Raw genomic sequence first — 19,412 nt, 5'->3', positions numbered from 1 at the left:
CCAGGTTTCCACATCAGGTTTTATTAAGGCATAGGAGAATATGAGCAGATTTCCAGCAAAAGGTTGCAGAACTGGACTACAGGCAGCCTAAACCCCTAGCAGTGCAAATACCTCTGGGTATAAGTAATATTAGTCTACTGCACAGCACTGCTGATGCTGTCAAAAGCAGCACTGATCTTAATGGCCTGTTATCCCTCTGCTGCTCTGAATGAGGTGATGCACAACACAAGCAAACCAAAGCGATCTCCGAGAAGTCACTCTCCTGGTGTGGAAACCACCACAGAAACTTGATAGTGTATGTTCCGAGTTCTCTCTCTCAAAAAGGTGATATCACCAGCAGTGCTAAGGGTCTTGAATTCCCTTTACTTCATGACAGATTTTATGCCCAAACTCATATTAGGCATCCACATATTTCTGGATTTTCACAGTATCATTTTTCCCATAGCAGAGCCAGGCTGAAAGCCAGCCCAGACTGAGCAGTTTTGGAGCAGCTGCAGAAGGGGCTGCAGGATGTTCTCTTGCCTTTGGCTCAGGCTGCACACGCCTTTCATCAAGGCAAGGTCAGTTTAAGCAGCATCTGACTTTAGGCACTCACTTCCAGTCCTGCTGTAGCGATGAGACTGTCTGGTCCAAGCGTTGGAGTAGCTTCACAGTGAGCCAGATGGGGAAATGATCCAGGGCAAAATGAACCCAAGTCCTCCCCAACAAGAACAGTGTTGCCTGGATTGTGAATCTGCACTCTGACAGTTACTGGAAGTAGAAGAGACTGAAGAAAAATGAGGCAGAAGCAACAGGGACAATTAGTGATCACAGTCTCTGATTTTTGTTTCCAATCACTTCTCTCAATCATTTTTCTCATTTAAAGCAGAGATGGGAAAATCACCTTGACCAAGAGAATGGCTCCAAACTTCTCTTTCTAAGTTCAGTCCCATGATCTGTGTTTTTTCATTGTGTAAAAATGAAATTCCACACACAAGGGCTTACTTAGACCATGTTGTCTTGTAAATAAAATTAGTGGAAGCTATCTGCTGGGATACGATCTTAGGTTTGTGTAGAGTTCCCAGGGATACTTCAGTGAGAGGATGTCCTTTTCAAAGCCTGGTAAGAACCAGAGTCCTCCAGGAAAACAGAAGGCTTTGCAATTCCAAGTATGCTTCCAGGTCAAAGATTTCCAAACATCTCTAGAGCGAATCTCCTAAGGTTTTCTTCAGTAAATGATGAGGAAGTTAGAAAAATTTCCTGTCTAGTAATCATCTAAAGGTGCCTGAAAAATCTAACCTCTGATTACTGGGAAAATCTTCAAAATCTGACGAAACTCAACCACTTCCATTTCATGCTGACCTTCCCAACATTTACACCTAGAGATCTTTTGGAGGGCTCCTTGGCTTTAACTTACACATTACTCCATCTAGTGGCCTAAGGGTTCCAGTGTCCAAGAGTTTAAAACTCTGCCCTGGTACAAGCTGGAATTCAAACCTCTGTATCAATTTTGCCATCACCACTTTAGCCTCCATCTGTTAAGAAGAAAAGCAAACTCGTTATCATCGACAGCAAATACGGATTTGACAGCAGCTGCTGAAATTCAGTGTGCTATGTCTTACTGGTTTGTCAATACAGACGTGTCTTTATTAGTGCAGCTTGGCTGTGAGTATGGGAAGGAAGAACACAGTTAGCTGGGGCTTCCTGGATTTGCAAACAAGTCACAAACATAAAGATCTGTCCTTGTGTTTATGTACTAACCCTGTTTTGGTGATCACAATGTAAATTCAACCATATAAATGTGATGATTTCGAGCACCAATGCTTAGATAAAGTCATAGCACAATTCTGATTGCAAGGTAGAGACGTGCCCTGTCACGGGCATGCTGGGCACTTCCCTCTGAAGGGGAGAGGGTCAGTTCACCATCAGTATGGCCAAAGTACCAGTACACTATGAGCTGGCCCAGGGCTCACTACCATAACCTCACTACAGGTGTGCTCACCTGTGCAAACACCTGCCCAATACAGGAGCGGGGTCCCAGTGAGAATGGAAAATAGGAGTAATATGGCCTACAAAGAAAAACAATCAAAACTGTCATTCTGTCTGCTTTATCATAAAGATGTAAATACTTCAATGCTATAGCAAGGTAATGGTTCAATGCCACCCTATCTAGCTGAATTGTCAAGGTAATCCTCAAATTAAATTTTATTTGGTTCAGAGCCAGCAGTACTCTGAACAGTGCTCTGAATAGTGCTCCGTTGGCTCAGCTGACAGAGTGCTGCTGCATGCAAACCTTATTTCTAAGCCATATCAAGCACACTCTAAGCATTCTCCAGCCTATCATGAGGACATAACGATCCATTCAACTGCTGCTCCTGCACACAGGTCTGAACCACATGAGCGAGAGGCTGTTTGGTCCAGGAGATCAGACTAGCTCTCATCTGAAGTAAAGCTCCTGAACTACAAAGTGGTTAGATGTAGGGACTTCAGCACAAACTCTTCTGACCCTTCCATTGCACTACCATCCACTTCAAGCTTCCTGGGTAAAGGTTGTCATGCATTAAATCCTTGTTTTGCATTACAGCAAATACTCAGCCTGGCTTTGGCCTAATCTGGCTTTGACCTCAACATAAATATTCAATAACATTAGCACTGGTCTTTTTTGTAAGGTACTGTGTGGTCTAATGAACTTCTGAACCAAAGTGGTACATTGCTGTTTTCCGTTTGCATTTGAATACAGCTTCAGTATTAATTGTTGGGGAATGGGAAAAATTTTCTTCTGCTTTCTTCCCCATGAAGTATTAGATATTAAATATTACATATTTAATAATCTGGAAGTAGAAAGAAACTCACTTAGGTGCATCTTTGCTAAATCGGTCTGGATTGAAAGAGAGTGGATCCTTGAAGTACCTTTCCATCCGCCCCATAACATACGTGCTGAACTGCCAAGAAAGGAGATTTGCATTAGTCAGCAGAAGCTCACTGAAAATGACTCTGCTGTCACAGAAGCAAAAACACAACTATCTTGCAGTCCCTAGGCAGAACTGACCCAGGGTCCCAATTCATATCTGAGTTCTGGCCAAAATTTCACTGAATGGTCAGTAGGAGTGGTCAGGGAGTATTCTGGCCCCTGATATGCAGATCTGTTACATGTGGATCCACTGCAGCAGCTAAGAGCCACTGACGGCGGATGCTGCTGCAAGACTTACAAGTAGTGTTGTGTTTGCAGGAATCCTGACACCTTCAATGACAGTTTCCTTCCCTGTCCAGCGTACTGTCCCTGGGACAGGCGGGTACAGACGCATTGATTCCTTCAGAACCTGTATCAGCAAAAAGCATGAGAGGTCAGTTAGTTAGTGCAGAAATAAAGTTAATTGCTCCTATAGCCTTTCACTCTGGCTGAAGGGGAGCTTTGGCTTGCAGAACAGATGTTGGTGTACCTTCATTGGAATCCCATGGGGAAAATAAATGGCAAAGTCAACTCCTTTGCCTTCAGACCTGGTTCTTTCTTATCGCTGATATAGAAACTACAGAAATAAAGAAGTGGCAAGCATCACGCATTCAGCAGATCTAACACCTGAAGCTGGGAAAACAACTGAGTGAAAAATTACTGGGAAGGAAATTCGAAGGGAGCGAAGGGAGTGAATGAAGTTCATGCACCCCATGAGCCGTGCTCAGAGCTTGCTGCCACCAGCACGGGTGGCTGCTGCCACCTCCTTCCCACTCTCAGCACCGTGCTCTTGCCCCTGCCTTTGTCCTTTTTCTGGTGCTCAGGGAGCCGCGCCAGGTCACAGCACCAAAATGACAAAAAGCAACCTGGCAAAGGAAAATGAATAGGAAACAGTGAGAAAGAAAGTGAAACGCCACCATTTCTTTTGATGGCATTGAGCTGTAAGAATGGCTTATTTCATGAAAGTGAAGCCTAATTAACAGTGCACATTAGCATCGCATTGCAAATGCAATTAACAGTGGGTATGCACAAATGAATTAATGAAAAAGAAGCATGGACAAAAGGATTCAAAATTGCTTGAATGACAAGAGAGGAGTCCCATGGTCTCTGATCCTCCAAGGACAGACTAGCTCTCTGACTAAGGGTGACTGTGACTTTGCTTGTACAGATCCAAGCTTGTTCTGCTAAATAAACTGTCTGCTTTGAGAGGCCTTCATGTCATCTGTCTTAACACTGAAAGGCTTAGATACCTAGTCCTAATTGGAGTGATGTAACTGTGACGATGTTTGGACAAGTCTGGAGAAACCTGCTGGTTTCTGTAAGCGTACAGTGATGTGTTCTTTACAAGAAATGCACTTTTGAATTTATCTACCACCAAAGCACAGCAATCTGAGGGACAGGAAATGGCAAACACGAGTCTCGACAGGGCAGTTTAAGAGAAAAGCAATGATAGTAGATTACTAAAATTACAGGGAAATGGAAGCAAGGAGAGTAGTTGCCAGGACTGTCTATTCAGCCTCTCCTGAGGATTACTGGTGTCTCTCATCTTGTAAAAAAAGATACTCAACACAAATGCTGGCAAGTAGCCAAGCCCTGGCTTTACAGTTCATTACCAACTTTCTATTCACAAGATTTCTTTTAGGACCAAACACTTTTTTTTTTTCCTCAGTGAACAAAGACTGAAAAATAAAAAAAACTGAAATTGCAAAAACTAGCCAATATTTTTGGAAGGCTTCAAATCTCACTTCGTTTATTGCACTATGGTGAGATCATAGTTGGAAATGCTTTAATAATAACCAAACAAAAATAGAACTGAGATTTTGGGAACTGCGTGGGACTTACGCAAAGGTTGGGCTCCACGTTGCAAGCCCTTCTTAGAGTACAACTACAGTTCAGCTTAAACAGGTAGGGATTAAGCAACTCAGCTCCAGCTCCCTGCTTAGTAATAAGGCAAGTAAGAAGCAAAGGAATCATGGGGTTTCAGAACGAAATCCTAGAAGCATCCTCCTCATCAAGGCTAGGCTGCTGCAGACAGCTCTCTACCTGCTTGCTTACTCTCTGAGGACAAATGCCATTGGCTTCTGATCTTGGTGCTGCTCCTAAAATCTTAAAAGTGTGGAGCTCCTCTTGGCAGTCACAAGACATGGCAGGAGTGGTACCAAACAGCTCTGACTGGTATCTTACCTCACTCCTACAGTACCTGTGATAAGTACTTCAGTTTGCCAAGATCCTCATACTCAATGTCTCTCTTAGCACCAAGGACTTCATCCACTTCAGCTTGAACTCTACAGTTAAATTAAAAAATGTTAGTTGCGGATGCCCATTTCTTGCAAGGCAAACTGACAAAGTACATTTTTTACTTTCCAGACATTGAGCTGGACTTTGACTTTCAGCCTCAGGCAAAAACACCTACTGATTCCCAGGCAGCCTGCCTGAACTTGTGCCTTGTATCAGGATGCAGTAATGTGCACACAGTACAATGGAACCGGGCAGCACTCTGGACCAGCTTTAAAAAAAAAAATCACTGAGATGGAATTGAAATAATTCATCCCTCAGCTTGTTTTTAAATGTCAGATATACTGAACTATGAAATTGTTTCTTTTGGAAAGGAGGCTTGAATTTATCTTACGATTTTGATAATCCATACAATTAGGTTTGCCATGAAACCAACAGTGAATGAGAGAACACATACCTTTCCATTATTTCAGGATGCTGAGACAGTGCCATTACTGTAAATGACAACTGATTGGCAGTGGTTTCATGACCTAGAACCATAAAGAATCAGTTCAAAGGTTAGTACGAAATAATGAGATGATACTAAGAAGGTCTAGTCATGTTATTGTCAACAAGAGACTTTAAAAGTCATGCCTCAAGCATTTAATTTCAAGTATTTAAGAAATTAAATGAAACACTAAAAGGGATGTGATAAAGACCTTGCAAGAATTATAACAAAGCATGACTGTTAAAAATACAAGCTATCTTGATCAATTCACGGCCGTAGTTTTTGTATTCACAATCAACTGCTTACAAACTGCCTATCAGGAAGACCAGTGGTAACACCCATAAGAGGCCTGTGTGATTCAGTCCTTGTCCTATTATCAGCCACACAGTCCTACTGAGGACCGATTTACTGATTTTGAAGGAAAAGTGAGCTTCTGTCTTTGAAATGCTTGCTTTATGTGGGTATGTTTAATTCTTTTTCATTGATAGGGACACATACTATTTTAAAGCACTACAGAAAACAGAATTCTATGAAGATGTATTTGCTTAAAAAATGTCTTCTTTTGTGAAAGAAAAACGTTTTGACCCAATCTCATGATGTCACCTAAACCCTCCTCATGAGCAGATCAATTTTTCTATGTCCTTTAACTCACACACTATCTTGGCCTCTGTTTCTCCCAATAGTCTTGACACTGCCATCTCCTGCCTAGCACTGAATAATGCTCTTACAGCAAGAATGGCATTCACTCATATGGGTGAGGTGATGCAAAGACCCATATTAAAGAACATATTAAAGATGCTTTCGGGGAGATTTAGCAGGAGATGAGAAGGAAGGGCTAGAACCACATGAAGAAGCCTTGCACCACAGTAGGCAAGGCTGTTCCCGGCAACAGGCTGCTGGTATGACAGAACAAGGATAAAACATCATTTGCCCGTGAGAAAACTAAGAGTTCTTTTCAGACTTTGCTCAGCTGTTCTTACGCCAGTATAATGCTGCTGTTTTCCAAACAAGTGACTCCTGGTCACAACAGCATCACAAGGAGAGAGCAAAGCCAGTAACAATTGTGTGGGCAGCACAAGAATGAGTATAGCTTCCCACGCAACATATCCAAATATTAAAGCAGCTACTAACCCGCAACAAAGAAAGTGATAAAGTTGTCCAGAATGTTTTCATCATCTCTAGTTTCCTCCAGAGCTGTCAAGACAGAAAAACAAATGAGATTAGGAAATGTCCTTGTGCTCCAGCTGGAAGAGTCAGGACACCTTGCCCTGCTTTGAGCATGTTTTCCTGAGATACTGGGAGGGAACACTGAGACAGCTACTCATTGGTGACCTGTGAGCAGTATTTGATCCAATGTCAAGAAACGGAATTTTCAAAACAAGTCACTTTATGACTCTTCAACGTTAAAAAAAAAAAAACACATGGTCCTAAAGACAGTAAAGGAAGACTGACTTGTAAAGTTCACATCCCCAAAGTAAGCTTCCCAAATCTCAGGAAAAGCAAGCCAAAGACAAATTAACTCAAGCGGCAATGAGCTTCCTACCATCTCCTTTCAGTATCTGCGCAAGAATATCTGTTGGGATTTCCTTCTCACTCTGGATGGCTTCCCTCCTCTTCTCAATGCACTCCTTGCCCACACGCCGCAGCAGCCGAACGCTCTCCTGGACCTCCTTTATCATTCTCTGTTTTCCTGGCATGTACTGAATACAGAATGTATTTAGTCTTTTTATTCCTCTTGCTGGTAAAAACATTTACAGCGTTCCTTTATAAATGAGCACCTCACTGACCTAAATGACATTTTTCACAAAAACATCTGCTCTCCACAGAACAAAGTGAACTTCCCTGAAGTGAAATGTTTGGACTAAAATGAGAACTACTTCAGTCTGTGCATGCTGACATCCTGCCTTGTCAGGGCTAATTTTTTGAGCATCATGAGCAAAATTCCTCAATTTTCTGAAGAAAGAAACTGCAGCATACAATATAGAACGCAACCTTTGGACCCAAAAGGGAAAACAAGAGCTCTAAAAGTCTGAATGACAGCTTTAATGAGAAACCATGGAGCTTAACCTTTTCAGATTTCACCCATAATGTCCTAGCACATGAACACAGGCCCCAAATGCTTTTTTATGGAAAGAAAGTTCAAATTTCTTCCACCTTGCATGACGGCTGTAATGCTTCCTGAGCAAACAACAAGGAAATCCCAATTTTTGCAGTGATGGGTATGAAGGTACAAAAGCATGTAAGAGAAAACATGCAGGGGGAGGAAGAAAGCAGAATGATAGAAATGAAGCACTAAATAATAATGTTAATTCTGCAAATGTTTTAAAGTGCTAATTAATTCTATCTCAAGGCATTTTGGAGGAAAAGAGCTACTGATGATGTTTTCCCTGTAAGATAAAGACCACACACAACTCCAGCCTCGTACAGAGGCAGTTTCCAGCCAGACATGCAGACAGAGGATGGATGCAAGGAGCACAGAGACCTTCACAAAGGGGATGCGCATCTCAGTCATTCCCTTCATGATCATGGTCACAGCATGTGGGAACGGCGTCCGGTCATCCCTCAGCGCATTCAACTCCAAGCCAAAGGCCACCTGAGGGGAGGGAAAGGAAAAAGCAGCCACTTGCTGAATCCTCCCAGCTCAGCAGAGCTGGCATAAAAAAGCAGGACTGCCTCACGTCACTGCCATTTCCCAGAAAAATGCCTCACTGCCTTTTGTTCTGCGGGAGTCCGTGAGGGAAGGCTGGTATCTAGATTAGGCTTCTTCCTTGTTGAGGGGGAATTAGCATTTGCTATTAATCCCAATTATTCCTTAACTGTTTCACATAAAGAAGGGAAAAGGCATGGCAAGGCAGACTTCATGCCGACATATAATAAATAATACAATATGCACCCATGAATGAACAGCAGCATGCCCATCTACTCTGGAGGGATGGGAGTCATGAGATTTAAGGGCTTTTGCAAAAACCCTCCTGTGCAGCACGTTGCTGGCCTCTCTTACACAACACAAACCCTTCCCTAGCTTCCCTTTCCTACATCTCAGCCTGAATGGGTGTGCCACAATTACTGCCTCAATTCTTCGGGCGTTCCCGGGTAAAGGTACCCTGGCTCCTGCTCCTGATTCCATTATTTTCATTTCTCCCTGCTAATGGCAGAGGAAACAAGAAAGCAGACAGCTGGTACCTTCGCAATGACATCCAAAGTCACGCGGCTCATCATCGTCAGCATTCTTAACTCTGTCTTTCCATCTGCCTTTTCCTCCAGCTTCTCCATCAGCTCCTCAGCTTTTTCATTAAAAGTTTCCATCATACCAATCAGGTAGCTGAACAATTAATAAAAATGAGTGATGGGGACTCTGGGGCGGACATCTCTGCTCAGGCAAAATTATCATTTTTCACAGAAAATTATAAAGAATTTTTTAAAATTTTTTTTTAATCTTAGATTAAAAAAATTAGACTAGATTAGATAGATTAAAATAAATTTGCCTTAGCACTTTAAAAACCAGAACTGATAAAATGTGCTAAATTCCTCTTGCAGCCGCTCAGCTCTATCCTACCACGTAAATAACAGCTGTCACAGCAAAGAGCTTTGGCCTGAACACGTTTAGGCAGATGGACAAATCTCCAGACCCTATATGCAATGCATCTATTTTGGACAGGCACTCACAAGCAAACCAGACCACAGCAAGCTCTCTCTCCCACAAGGAATCACTCAGATAGGTGAACAGTTACGCCTGCCGACTTCAGATATTTAAAGTTTGTTTTCAAATGGGATAAAGGAGCCATTGCAGCATTCCTGGACACATGACCCTAGGAACTCCCTGCCATCACTGAGCGTATATGGATGTCACTCCCATGGGGAAAGTCATTGATTGCAACACTGTACAGTGTGTTACAATCAATGTAAAATGAGATTTTAACATTAAGTGGGTTTTCTCTTTCTAAATATCTAAAAATGCATCAACAACAGTGACAATCATGAAAATATAGTAGGAGCAATATATAGATCATCCCAGAAATATTTGCCTTACGTTCTGCTGAAAGCTGGATCCATCACTTTTCGCTGCTGGTGCCAATGCTCATAGTTGCGATCCGTTACCAAGCCATTCCCCAAAAATCTAGCATTCGGGAAAACAAGGAAAGGAGCACTTTTCAGTAAAGGAGCAAGCCCACACCTGTCAGGTTACATCAAAAACTCTTCCACATCTACTTTCTTGTATTTTTCCCATAAGCAGGGAGTACTTTGTTGCTTTCAGTACATTGTGGAAAACAACTGAATTGCATCTATGTTTTGCATGGTATGTGTGGATACTGAGTCCAACAGGATGCTGATTCATTGCACAGGTTCCGAAAAACAACTGTTATGCAAATAATTAATGTCATTGAATTATTCTATTTTCAGAAGCACCAAGATAGCAGCAAAAACATCCCCTCTACCTTCATCTTGCTTAGGAGCTGGAAACTCGAGTGCATTCAAGTGAAAGTTTGTTGTTCAAGTGAAAAGTTTGATGGCGGTCTTGAGAAAACTCTTCTGAGACTAACTGAACATTCACAGGGGAAAAAATGTAAGATCAAGGTAAAAAAAATCCATCAAAACCCCTTGCCCGATCGGGAAGACGTTTGACTTGCCGCATGGACTTACAGTGTAATTTAATAAGCACCAGTTGCTTAAGTATGTCTGGAATCAGTCATTTATATTAACAGTCTGACTCAAAACAAGAGTCATGTCTGTGTATTAATCTCTCACTTATTTTCAGATACAGTGGCTTCAAGTGGTTTTTTGCCTACCTCACACCGAACAAGTTGAAGATTCGGCCGTACACCAGACGGTCCTTGGGGTACTCTGGTGACATCAAGAACTCCTAAAATAAAGTTTCAGGTCGGTGATTACTGAGCACCATCCACTTCCCAGACAAAACATAAAAAGCCACTCACGCATTCACACACGCGGTCTGAAGACTACACAAATTATTTGGTGTGTCCCAATTCCCCAGTTTCCATGCTGATAACCTGTTTTGCATGCCTGTAGCACTTTTTGCTTGGTGACCTGAAAGCTATCTCTGTGATTATTACAAAGATTCAGCCCCTTTGTGCCTTTTCTTTTGAGATACTAGGCTCTTGAGGATAGTCTGCTTTTCAGAAATTGAGGATGCTTGCCAGATCTGCAGTTTAAAGAAAAGTAACAAAGTAAATCAACTGATCATGCAAGAAAATAAATCCAGACTGCAAAGAGTTCAGGCCACTTCTCCTTCATAAACTGGCAGAGCTGTGCTCCCAGAAGGCACAAGTTAGCTGGACCATGCTGCCCTAATCATCAGACACCACCGTTTTTTTTTGTTGTTTTTTTTTGAGGGAGGGGCTGATTCCCGCTGTCTATTCTGTTTTATTTTGCAGTACCTTCACTCCTTCAGGACTCAAAATCAGTACTGAGACTCTGTGAAATGCATTAACCCGTATAATAGGTCCATATTTCTTTGACCTACAAAAAAAGAAAAGGAAATGGTACAAAACACCAATATCAATTCAGACCTAACAACTCCAAAGGACCAAAGCAGCATGTATTGGGCACGACTGCAGACTTGAATGAATAAAGCCACTATGAGAAAGATCAGTGCTCTCTGTCCAGCCCTGCTACCTACCCTCTGAATAACTATGTACCTCAACGCCTCTGTGTCTCATTTTCCCAATTTATTACAGGGCTACTCAAGTCTAACCCACTGATGTGATTCAACTTACCACTGCAGAAAGAGATCATGTAGAAACTCCTGTTTCTTCATCATTCTCCAAAAGATTGGCAGATGTCCAAGTAAAAAGCTGCAGAATATGAAGTTAAGAGTGTCATGAGGATGCCAAAAGGGTTTTGTACAGATTGCAGTGCTCAGCACTGATATTTAGGCTGTGGAAGGATGTGAGGTGAGCTTCAAGACCCAGTCGTTTTGCTGCAGTCTAATGATGAAAAGAATGATTTGGAATGACGCCTGCTCTGGGTAGATGTTCTATTTGTAAATGAAACAACAGTAAATTGCTTTTCAAATATGCTCAAGATTCTTTGCTAAGGGAAGCACGAGGAGCAAAACCAACTCCATTTCAGTGTCCCTTTCTATCCCCACACGCTCATGTGCCAATTACTCAGTGTACAGACTCGTTGCTCAGTGGATGCAGTATTCATTGGTTGTATTCTTACTCCTTGTAAGGAAAGGTAGAAATAACACATAACGGTGCCAGTATCCAGCCATCACCTAGGTAAGCTGGGAACCCTGGTCCCTGTGGTGCACAGCCAGGGGGACTGGTGCAGAGACAGAACAAAGTCCTGCCCAGCTGCACGCCCACAGCAGGTTTTTTTTCTGAGCAAGACTATGAAATGTTTAAGAAAAACATTGCACTGATTCATATGGAAACTGCAAGAAGTGAATAAAAAGGGTTAATTCTTCAACTACAATAGCTGTATTCAAAAGTCAGAGCCCAATGTCTTCCTTCAGATGTGAGCAGGGAATTCCCACTGGCTTTGCACACATCTGAAGGAAGATTTGGCCAAGCTCCTCTCCAAATCAAGCAAGCTGCGCTTAAGATCTGTTTCCCATTTGAGACACAGGCAGCCGTGCTATCATCCTCTTCAGTACAAACAAGCTATAGGGGAAAAACAAGCTCTTGTTTTATTTCTCTTGGAACCAGCAGACACTTAAAATAACAAGCACTCAACAAGGTTACCTAACATCTACAGAAACCTTTAATCCTTCTCTTGCTAGACTCCTCCATTCTAACTAGACTCTAAAAATATATAAGAAGACAAAGTCCTTTGTTAGCCAAAGCTTTGGGAAGAGCCCTGTCTGCTGCATTCAAAGTAAGGTCCTGCTCATGGCTCCCCTCATGTCACCGGGTAGTTGTGACAAGCGAGACCTCAGGGATGTTTTGTCCTCTGTCCCATTAACACCCATGTCAGGTAGGTGCTGTAACAGGCACAGAGTGTTTGTCCACTAATAGGAAGTCACTTACTGCATGCCATGATAGAACTAAGCAAGGGCTTGGTTTGGGACATATAGTTATGTGGCATTAGCATCTAAAAACATACATTCACAAAGAAATCCTTTTTTCCCTTTCTTCCTATGAGAACTCTAACATAAAGTTTTGAAGAGATAACCTTATCTCTACGAAGGTGAGCCATTCACACAATAGAAATGACACAAAGCCACTATGATTCACTATTTTAGCCATTCGTGCACAAGCCTCATTTACAGATGTGTTAGCTCTGACAAAATAAATCAGCCCAGGAAATCAAGGGTGTTAACATAATCTTGTCATCATGCAGTCGTAAGAGCTGAGACATGGTCTGAAGTTTTGCAAAGATCCCATTGTATTTCATCCTCAAATAAAGCTTTCTTAAGCATTTCTTAAAGGTAAGGGAGGGAGACAAGAACAAAGGAAAAGTCACTTGGGATAGATTAACACCTCGGAAAGATGGAGACTGTACAGTGAGTGGCTGGGGAGCAGCTTTGCTGACAGCAGTCCAGGGTCAGGCCTGGTGGGCAGCACGCTGGACAGCAGCCAGTCTTTGTACACCCTCATATGAGAAGTGTTAACATTTGGATGAAGCCCTTTTTAGAACTGCAAAATCAGGGCCATTTGGGTTAGCAAGGAGCTGGAGGCCACCATCCAGTCCCCCTCCCACAGCTCAGGGCCTCATCTAGTCACTTATGTTGATGCTGGTTTGAACACAGAGAATCATAAAATCATAGAATGGCTTAGGTTGGAGGGAACCTTAAAGATCACCTAGCTCCAACCCCCTGTCATGGGTAGAGTTGCCTCCCACCACATGTCTGCCCAGAATCCCATCTAACCTGACCTTGAATGCCTCCAGGGATGGAGTACTGACAATCTTTTTGGGCAGCCTGTGCCAGTGCCTCACCATCCCCCAAGTAAAACATTTCTTCTGAACGTCTAACTTAAATCTCCCCTCTTTTAGTTTAAAGCCATTCCCCCTTGTCCTATCACTATCAAACCACGTAAAAATTCAGTACCCCTCCTTTTTGTAAGCTCCCTTCAAGTACTGGAAGGCCACAATGAGGTCTCCTCAGAGCCTTTTCTTTCCAAGCTAAACAAGCCCAAGTCTCTCAGCCTTTCTTCAAAGGAGAGGTGCTCCAGCCCTCTGATCATCTTCGTGGCCCTTCTCTGGACCCACTCCAACAGCTCTGCATCATTTTCATACTGGAGGCCCCAGGCCTGGACACAGTACTCCAGCTGGGGACCCACAAGGGCAGAGCAGAAGGGGACAATCACCTCCTTCTCCCTGCTGGCCAGCCCTCTGTTGATTCAGCCCAGGATACAGTTGGCCTTCCAGGTTGCAAGCACACACTGCTGGCTCATGTCCACCTTTTTGTTCATCAGGACCCCCAAGTCCTTCTCCGCAGGGCTGCTCTCAGTGAATTCTCCTCCAGTCTGTACTCATATCTGGGATTGCCTGGACTCAAGTGCAATACCTTGCAGTTGGCCTTGCTAAACCTCATCAGGTACTCATGTACCTACTTTTCAAGCATACCCATGCCTCTCTGGATGGTGCTCCTACTTTCTGTTGTGCCAACTGCATCACTCAGTTTGGTGTCATCAGCAAACCCATTGAGTGTAAACTCAATCCCACTGTCTATGTCATTGATAAAGATATTAAAGAGCACCGGTACCAAGACGGACCCCTGGGGCAATCACTCTTGACTGGCCTTCACCTGGACACAGAAGCACTGATAAGAACCCTCTAGTGACAACCATCCAATCAATTCTTTATCCACACAATAGTCCAGCCTTCAATTCATGTCTCTCCAATTTACATCATGGTAAAGATGTTTTTCCTTACATCTAACTGGCAGTCCCCTTGTGGCAACTTGTGTCCACTGCACCCCAAGATGACTTTGGCCCCATCTTCTCATAACCACATGGCTCCTGGGGAGGTTACATCAGTACCATGTTTTGCTTTTCTTTATAAAGTATTTTTCAGAGCTGGAGGTATTTGATCTTTCTTCCCTTGGGTATTCAGGAGTGGGAGTGCTGGTGCAGCTGGTACTGAAAATGAGGTTTTGTACAGTCACTGACAATTTATACTTTTGGAAAACTATCAAGAAAGAAGGGGACACTCTTTAGCAGGGTCTGTTGTGGTAGGACAAGGGGAAATGGTTTCAAAATAAAGAGGGGAGATTTAGACTGGATATAAGGAAAAAGTTTTTTATAAGGGTGGTGAGGCACTGGCACAGGCTGCCCAGAGAGGTGGTGGATGCCTGGATCCCTGGAGACACCCATGGACAGGGCTCTGAGCACTGGACATATCTGTAGGTGTCCCTGTTCATTGCAGAGGAGTTGTACCTTTAAGGGTCCCTTCCAACTCAAATGATTCTGTGATTCTACAATTGCCGTGGGCTCAAGAGGTAGGCAAGCTCCTGTATAGACATCAGTGCTAGCAGCCTTCCTGAGGAGCATACTAGCCTCCATCACCATGACCAAGCCTCAAATCCTTACAAAGGAAAAGAGAAACAGCCACAAAGTTACTCAACTGCCATTATCTTAGGATGTGAACTCACTTCTCAAGATGAGGACAAGCAGATTCAGGTACGACGGGCTCCATTATAACTCTCATCTTAATTTCTGACCGTGATTACAAAAGTAGATTATCTCCTGAAACCTGGAGATAAGCAGCCAGCCTTGGTGTCCCTGTGGGGCTGCCTGGGTGAGTGCTGGTGCAGTGGCTCTTCTTGCTGACGTTGGGTGACGTGCCAGTCCGACACACCAGCCCCTGCTGCACCACTGCTGGCGGCTACGGCCTGTCTGCTCAGTGTCGTAAAAAAACGCACAACTCGAACGTGCAACTCGAAACTGCTGATCTCTGCTCGCTCCCTGCGAGCCTCCCTTCCTCACGCCCGTCCTTGCCATGTCAGCAAGGTGCCGGCCCCCAGCAGCCTCCCGGCCTGCAGACGCAGCGGCGTTGGGAAATGGCGCCCGGAGGCGCGGCGGGCCGGCCCTTACCGCCCTTACCTCTCGCGCGGGGCGCTGGGGATGTGGTCATACGCGGCATGGACGCGCCTCACGTAGCAGCAGTACAGCCCAGCCGCCAGCAGCAGCAGCAGCAGCAACGCCAGGAGCAGCCCGCCCAGCGCCGCCATGGCCCTCGCCTTCCGCACGACGGTCGGCTGTGGCGGGGGGCGGCGCCGGCACGGCGCGGCCTCGGGCGAGGCGGAGGCTGCTGGCAGTTAACTGCTTCCACGCGGGGCCGCGGGAGGAGCGGTTTTGTCGAGGGCTGTAATGATCTGTGAAAGCATGTCGGGAGCACACGGGCTTTTCTGACCACGAATACCCTGACTTCACCGTGTGGGTGCGCAGGACTGCTCCACGGTCACATCCCGTGGCCACCAGCGCTTTAATATGCATTCTGTAGGGCAGTCATAGAACTTAGAATCACGGAATATCTTAGAATCTCAGAGTTGGAAGGGACCCACAAGGATCTTTGAGTCCAACCCCGGGCTTCACACAGCACCACTCAAATCCAAACCCTGTCTGAGGGCACTGTCCAAACGCTCCTTGAACTCCGGTAGCTTGGGCCCCTGCCCACTGCCCTGGGCAGCACATACCATGCCCACTGCCCTCTGGGACACAACCTTTCCCTAACCCCCACCTGCCCCTCCCCTGACAGAGCTCCATGCTGTTCCCTCGGGTCCTGTCGCTGTCACAAAGAGCAGAGCTCAGCGCTGCCTAGCCTCGGGCACCTCCAGGGATGGGACACCTACAGCTTTCCGGGCAGCAGTGCCAGTGCCTCACTGCCGTCTTGGTGAAGCGTTTCCTCTGAACATCTAACCTAAATCTCCCCTCTTTTAGTTTAATCCATTCCTCCCTGTCCTGTTACTATCCCATCTTGTAAAAAATCAGTCCCGTTCCTGTTTGTAAGCTTCCTTCAAGTACTGGAAGGCTGCAATGAGGTCTTCTCAGAGCCTTTTCTTCTCCAGATGACAGCCCTAGAAGCAACAGCCCTGAAATGATTTTCCCCTACGTTTTGGATACACATATTTCCACACCAATATTTTTTAATCTGGAAATTGCACTGTTGGTGTATTCTCAAAGACCAACACTATTATTTAACTGCTGTTTCAATTTATCTTATGTGAAAATAGATTTTATTTCCTATAAAGGTTGGAGTATTATAACCTCTTCTTTTCCAGAAAAAAAAAAAAAAATCTAACTTTCCTTTCCATTTGGTCAGGTAGTTTACATCATGATCTCGTAATGTGAATACCAATCACTGGGAAAGAAATAGCTCATCACAAGAACAGCATCACCCAGTGCTTAGAAACTGAAGCTAGCTAACGAAACCCGAAGTCACTCAATGAGCTTTGTGATGAGTTATTGATTTTCTGGGTTTCATTGATGATTTTTTTTTCAGAGTTATAGAGGAATAGAAGATAATTATCTGTAAGGTTCATTTGAGTTCACTCAGAATATTTCTGATAAAAAAATTCCTGCTTGTACCTTGTTTGCAAGCAGCTGACAGGGTGCATTTAATATGTGATAAAATATTTGGTATTTTTTACATTTTCATAGAGTAGAGAGGTCATGCAGTGTAGTTCTAATCCCTGATTAGAACAGGGAAGTTGCAGAATCAAGCCTCTCATGTAAATGTAATCATCAGCTGATAATTCACCTTCCGTAAGTACTCAGCCTGAGAAGGCTGTGGAAATTACATTTCAGCCTTTAAAGATAAGCTTTAATAAAAATTTTTGTTTGCATTCTAACAAGCTTCAATATTTTTTTTTTTTTGCTTGTATTCCAACGTGTTTCTATGCCTGTGAGTAAAGGACATGATCCAAAGTCACTGTGCTGTTTCTCATCTGCCTGGGACCCAAATGCCTCACAAAGGAGCACAGGTCAGGCACACTGCACTTGCCTGTGCGTCCCTTTTCTGCTGGGGATTGAACTGCCATCACATGGATATTTTGCCAACATGAATGTTCCCAGAAACACAAAGAGCCAAGAGACCTGGGAGAAGAACAGAGGGGCAGAAAGTTGGGAACTGTCACTGGTGTGAATTTACAAGGTAAAATTGAAAAATTAATTGGACTTAGGGTTAATGCAAACTCCTCTTGTCTTATGTTTGTCTATTCAATATCATTTAGCCCAAAAACATTTCCTGCTGTCTCTCAGAGATCCAGCATCATATAGGCTACAGGTGAGGACAGCATGGTAAGGGTACAGCACAGGCATGGCTTGTGCTTGGGGATGAGTCCTCAGTGCTTAGCCAGAGGGCTGGAGATCCCAGGGCAACCTGAAGTTGCCAACAAAATGCATCTCTAAATTAAGTGCTTTTAACTTTATTGTTAAATGCCTCCATCTGTGCATGCTACTGGTTCAGTGCAGATGGTGATTAAATCAGTACCTCTCCTGGACCATTCACAGTTGAAAACCTCATCTCCCTGCCTAAAGTTCCATATGGAACTTGTAGGGTCTGGGGCTGACATAAGCAACATGCTTCATCCATGTGCATCAGGAATGCATGCGGATGTCCTCCTTTCCTGGTTGGAAGCACTGTACAGGTGGGATCTGAGAACTAACTGCTGTTTAGGGCTCTCAGTCCATCTGTCTGGCTCTACCACCAGACCTCAAGAAATCCTACACATAGCATTGTGTTGGTTGGATTTTGCTGTGTCCATGGCATGGGGTCCCTAGTGCAGACATGCAGGTTTTGGTATGCAGAGGGTAAAAAATCAAAACGTTTTGTCTAAGACAACTTTCTCCTTCACTTGCCTCATCTCACATAGTCACTACGCTGTGGCAAATAACCATTTACTTTTAAAGGTACACAGCACTCTACTCCAAGGATTGCAAAACTCAGTACAAACATAATTAGTACAATATATTATCCAGCTTTCCTGCTGCAGGATTGCAGCTCAACTTACCATTGACTCTAAAATACCCAAAGACAGAAAAATATTCTGTGTGCCTATGAACATCGCCCTGGGATGCTGCAGTGCCAGCAGTCATCCAGCTCTGAAAGAGCACGTCGATCCTTCTCAGTCAATGTGATGTTCCTGCACAGAGCTGGCAAGTTATTGGCAAGGCTCTTAATACTGAATGAAGGCAGTCCAAGGGTTCAGGTGTTGCCATCAGTTAATGCCCCTGAGGAAGAGGTACTTGATGTCAGTACTCACACCTGGCTGAACACTGGAGATCCTTGTCCATAAAAATAGTGTCTCTATTTACTACAATGTTGTTAGAGGAAGTTGGCAGTTTCCATCCTAACTGCTTTCCTGATTGCATTAAAATGTTGCTCGAGGCAGCTGCATAGCTACACCTGTGCTCCAGATTAAAATTGAGACAAGAAAAACCTGGGGAAAGTCATGTACAAGGCAGCAAGGTATTGACATGCATCCTATGGGGTGGTAGTCTTATTTGTTTAACAGATAAAAACTGACTGTAAATTCTTAAAACTTAAATTAGGCATGCAGTCATTAACAAACAATGCTCAGATATCTTCTAATAGAAAAATGAATGTTTATATCAGAAACTATCTAAGTGGGTGAATGCCTCACACATGCCAAGCTGACCCTTTAGAGAGGGCTCTTGGCAGCTCTCAGAGAGTAACAGCAGCAGGCTCAGGTACTGATGGTTGGGACTGCTTTTCTCCCAGCATCACTGAATTTCTCTGTGGATCACAGTTAGTTGAGCTGTGCCTTTCCAAGGGCAAGCACACAAGGATGGATGTGTACCAGGGCCCCTCTCAGACACTTGAACTGATGCC

The 19,412-nt window shown here is 44.0% G+C and overlaps 1 protein-coding gene across 4 annotated transcripts; it reads right to left on the bottom strand.

Annotated features, from left to right (window-relative positions):
• LOC110401402 (cholesterol 24-hydroxylase) lies at positions 1–15,855 on the bottom strand. 4 transcript variants are annotated; one of them, XM_021402489.1, is made up of 16 exons: positions 15,662–15,855; positions 11,387–11,464; positions 11,048–11,129; positions 10,439–10,512; positions 9,682–9,768; positions 8,835–8,973; positions 8,134–8,244; positions 7,195–7,351; positions 6,783–6,845; positions 5,622–5,694; positions 5,343–5,435; positions 5,130–5,214; positions 3,189–3,299; positions 2,833–2,921; positions 1,982–2,048; positions 1–1,514 (listed from the first exon to the last, which is right to left on the bottom strand). In XM_021402489.1, the coding sequence occupies exons 1-16, from the start codon at positions 15,787–15,789 to the stop codon at positions 1,359–1,361; spliced, it is 1,593 nt and encodes a 530-aa protein (XP_021258164.1). In that variant the 5' UTR covers positions 15,790–15,855; the 3' UTR covers positions 1–1,358. The 4 variants fall into 4 exon arrangements, with proteins under 4 accessions (XP_021258164.1, XP_021258166.1, XP_021258167.1 ...); XM_021402491.1 differs by lacking the exon at positions 15,662–15,855 and adding an exon at positions 15,211–15,612; XM_021402492.1 differs by lacking the exon at positions 5,343–5,435 and having other exon boundaries at positions 15,662–15,852.

Source organism: Numida meleagris, chromosome 6 (genome assembly GCF_002078875.1).
Source record: "Numida meleagris isolate 19003 breed g44 Domestic line chromosome 6, NumMel1.0, whole genome shotgun sequence".
In the NCBI taxonomy this organism is placed as follows: Eukaryota; Metazoa; Chordata; class Aves; order Galliformes; family Numididae; genus Numida; species Numida meleagris.
The sequence above is the reverse complement of the archived record's forward strand: the minus strand, read 5'-3'. Positions and strand labels throughout refer to the sequence as shown.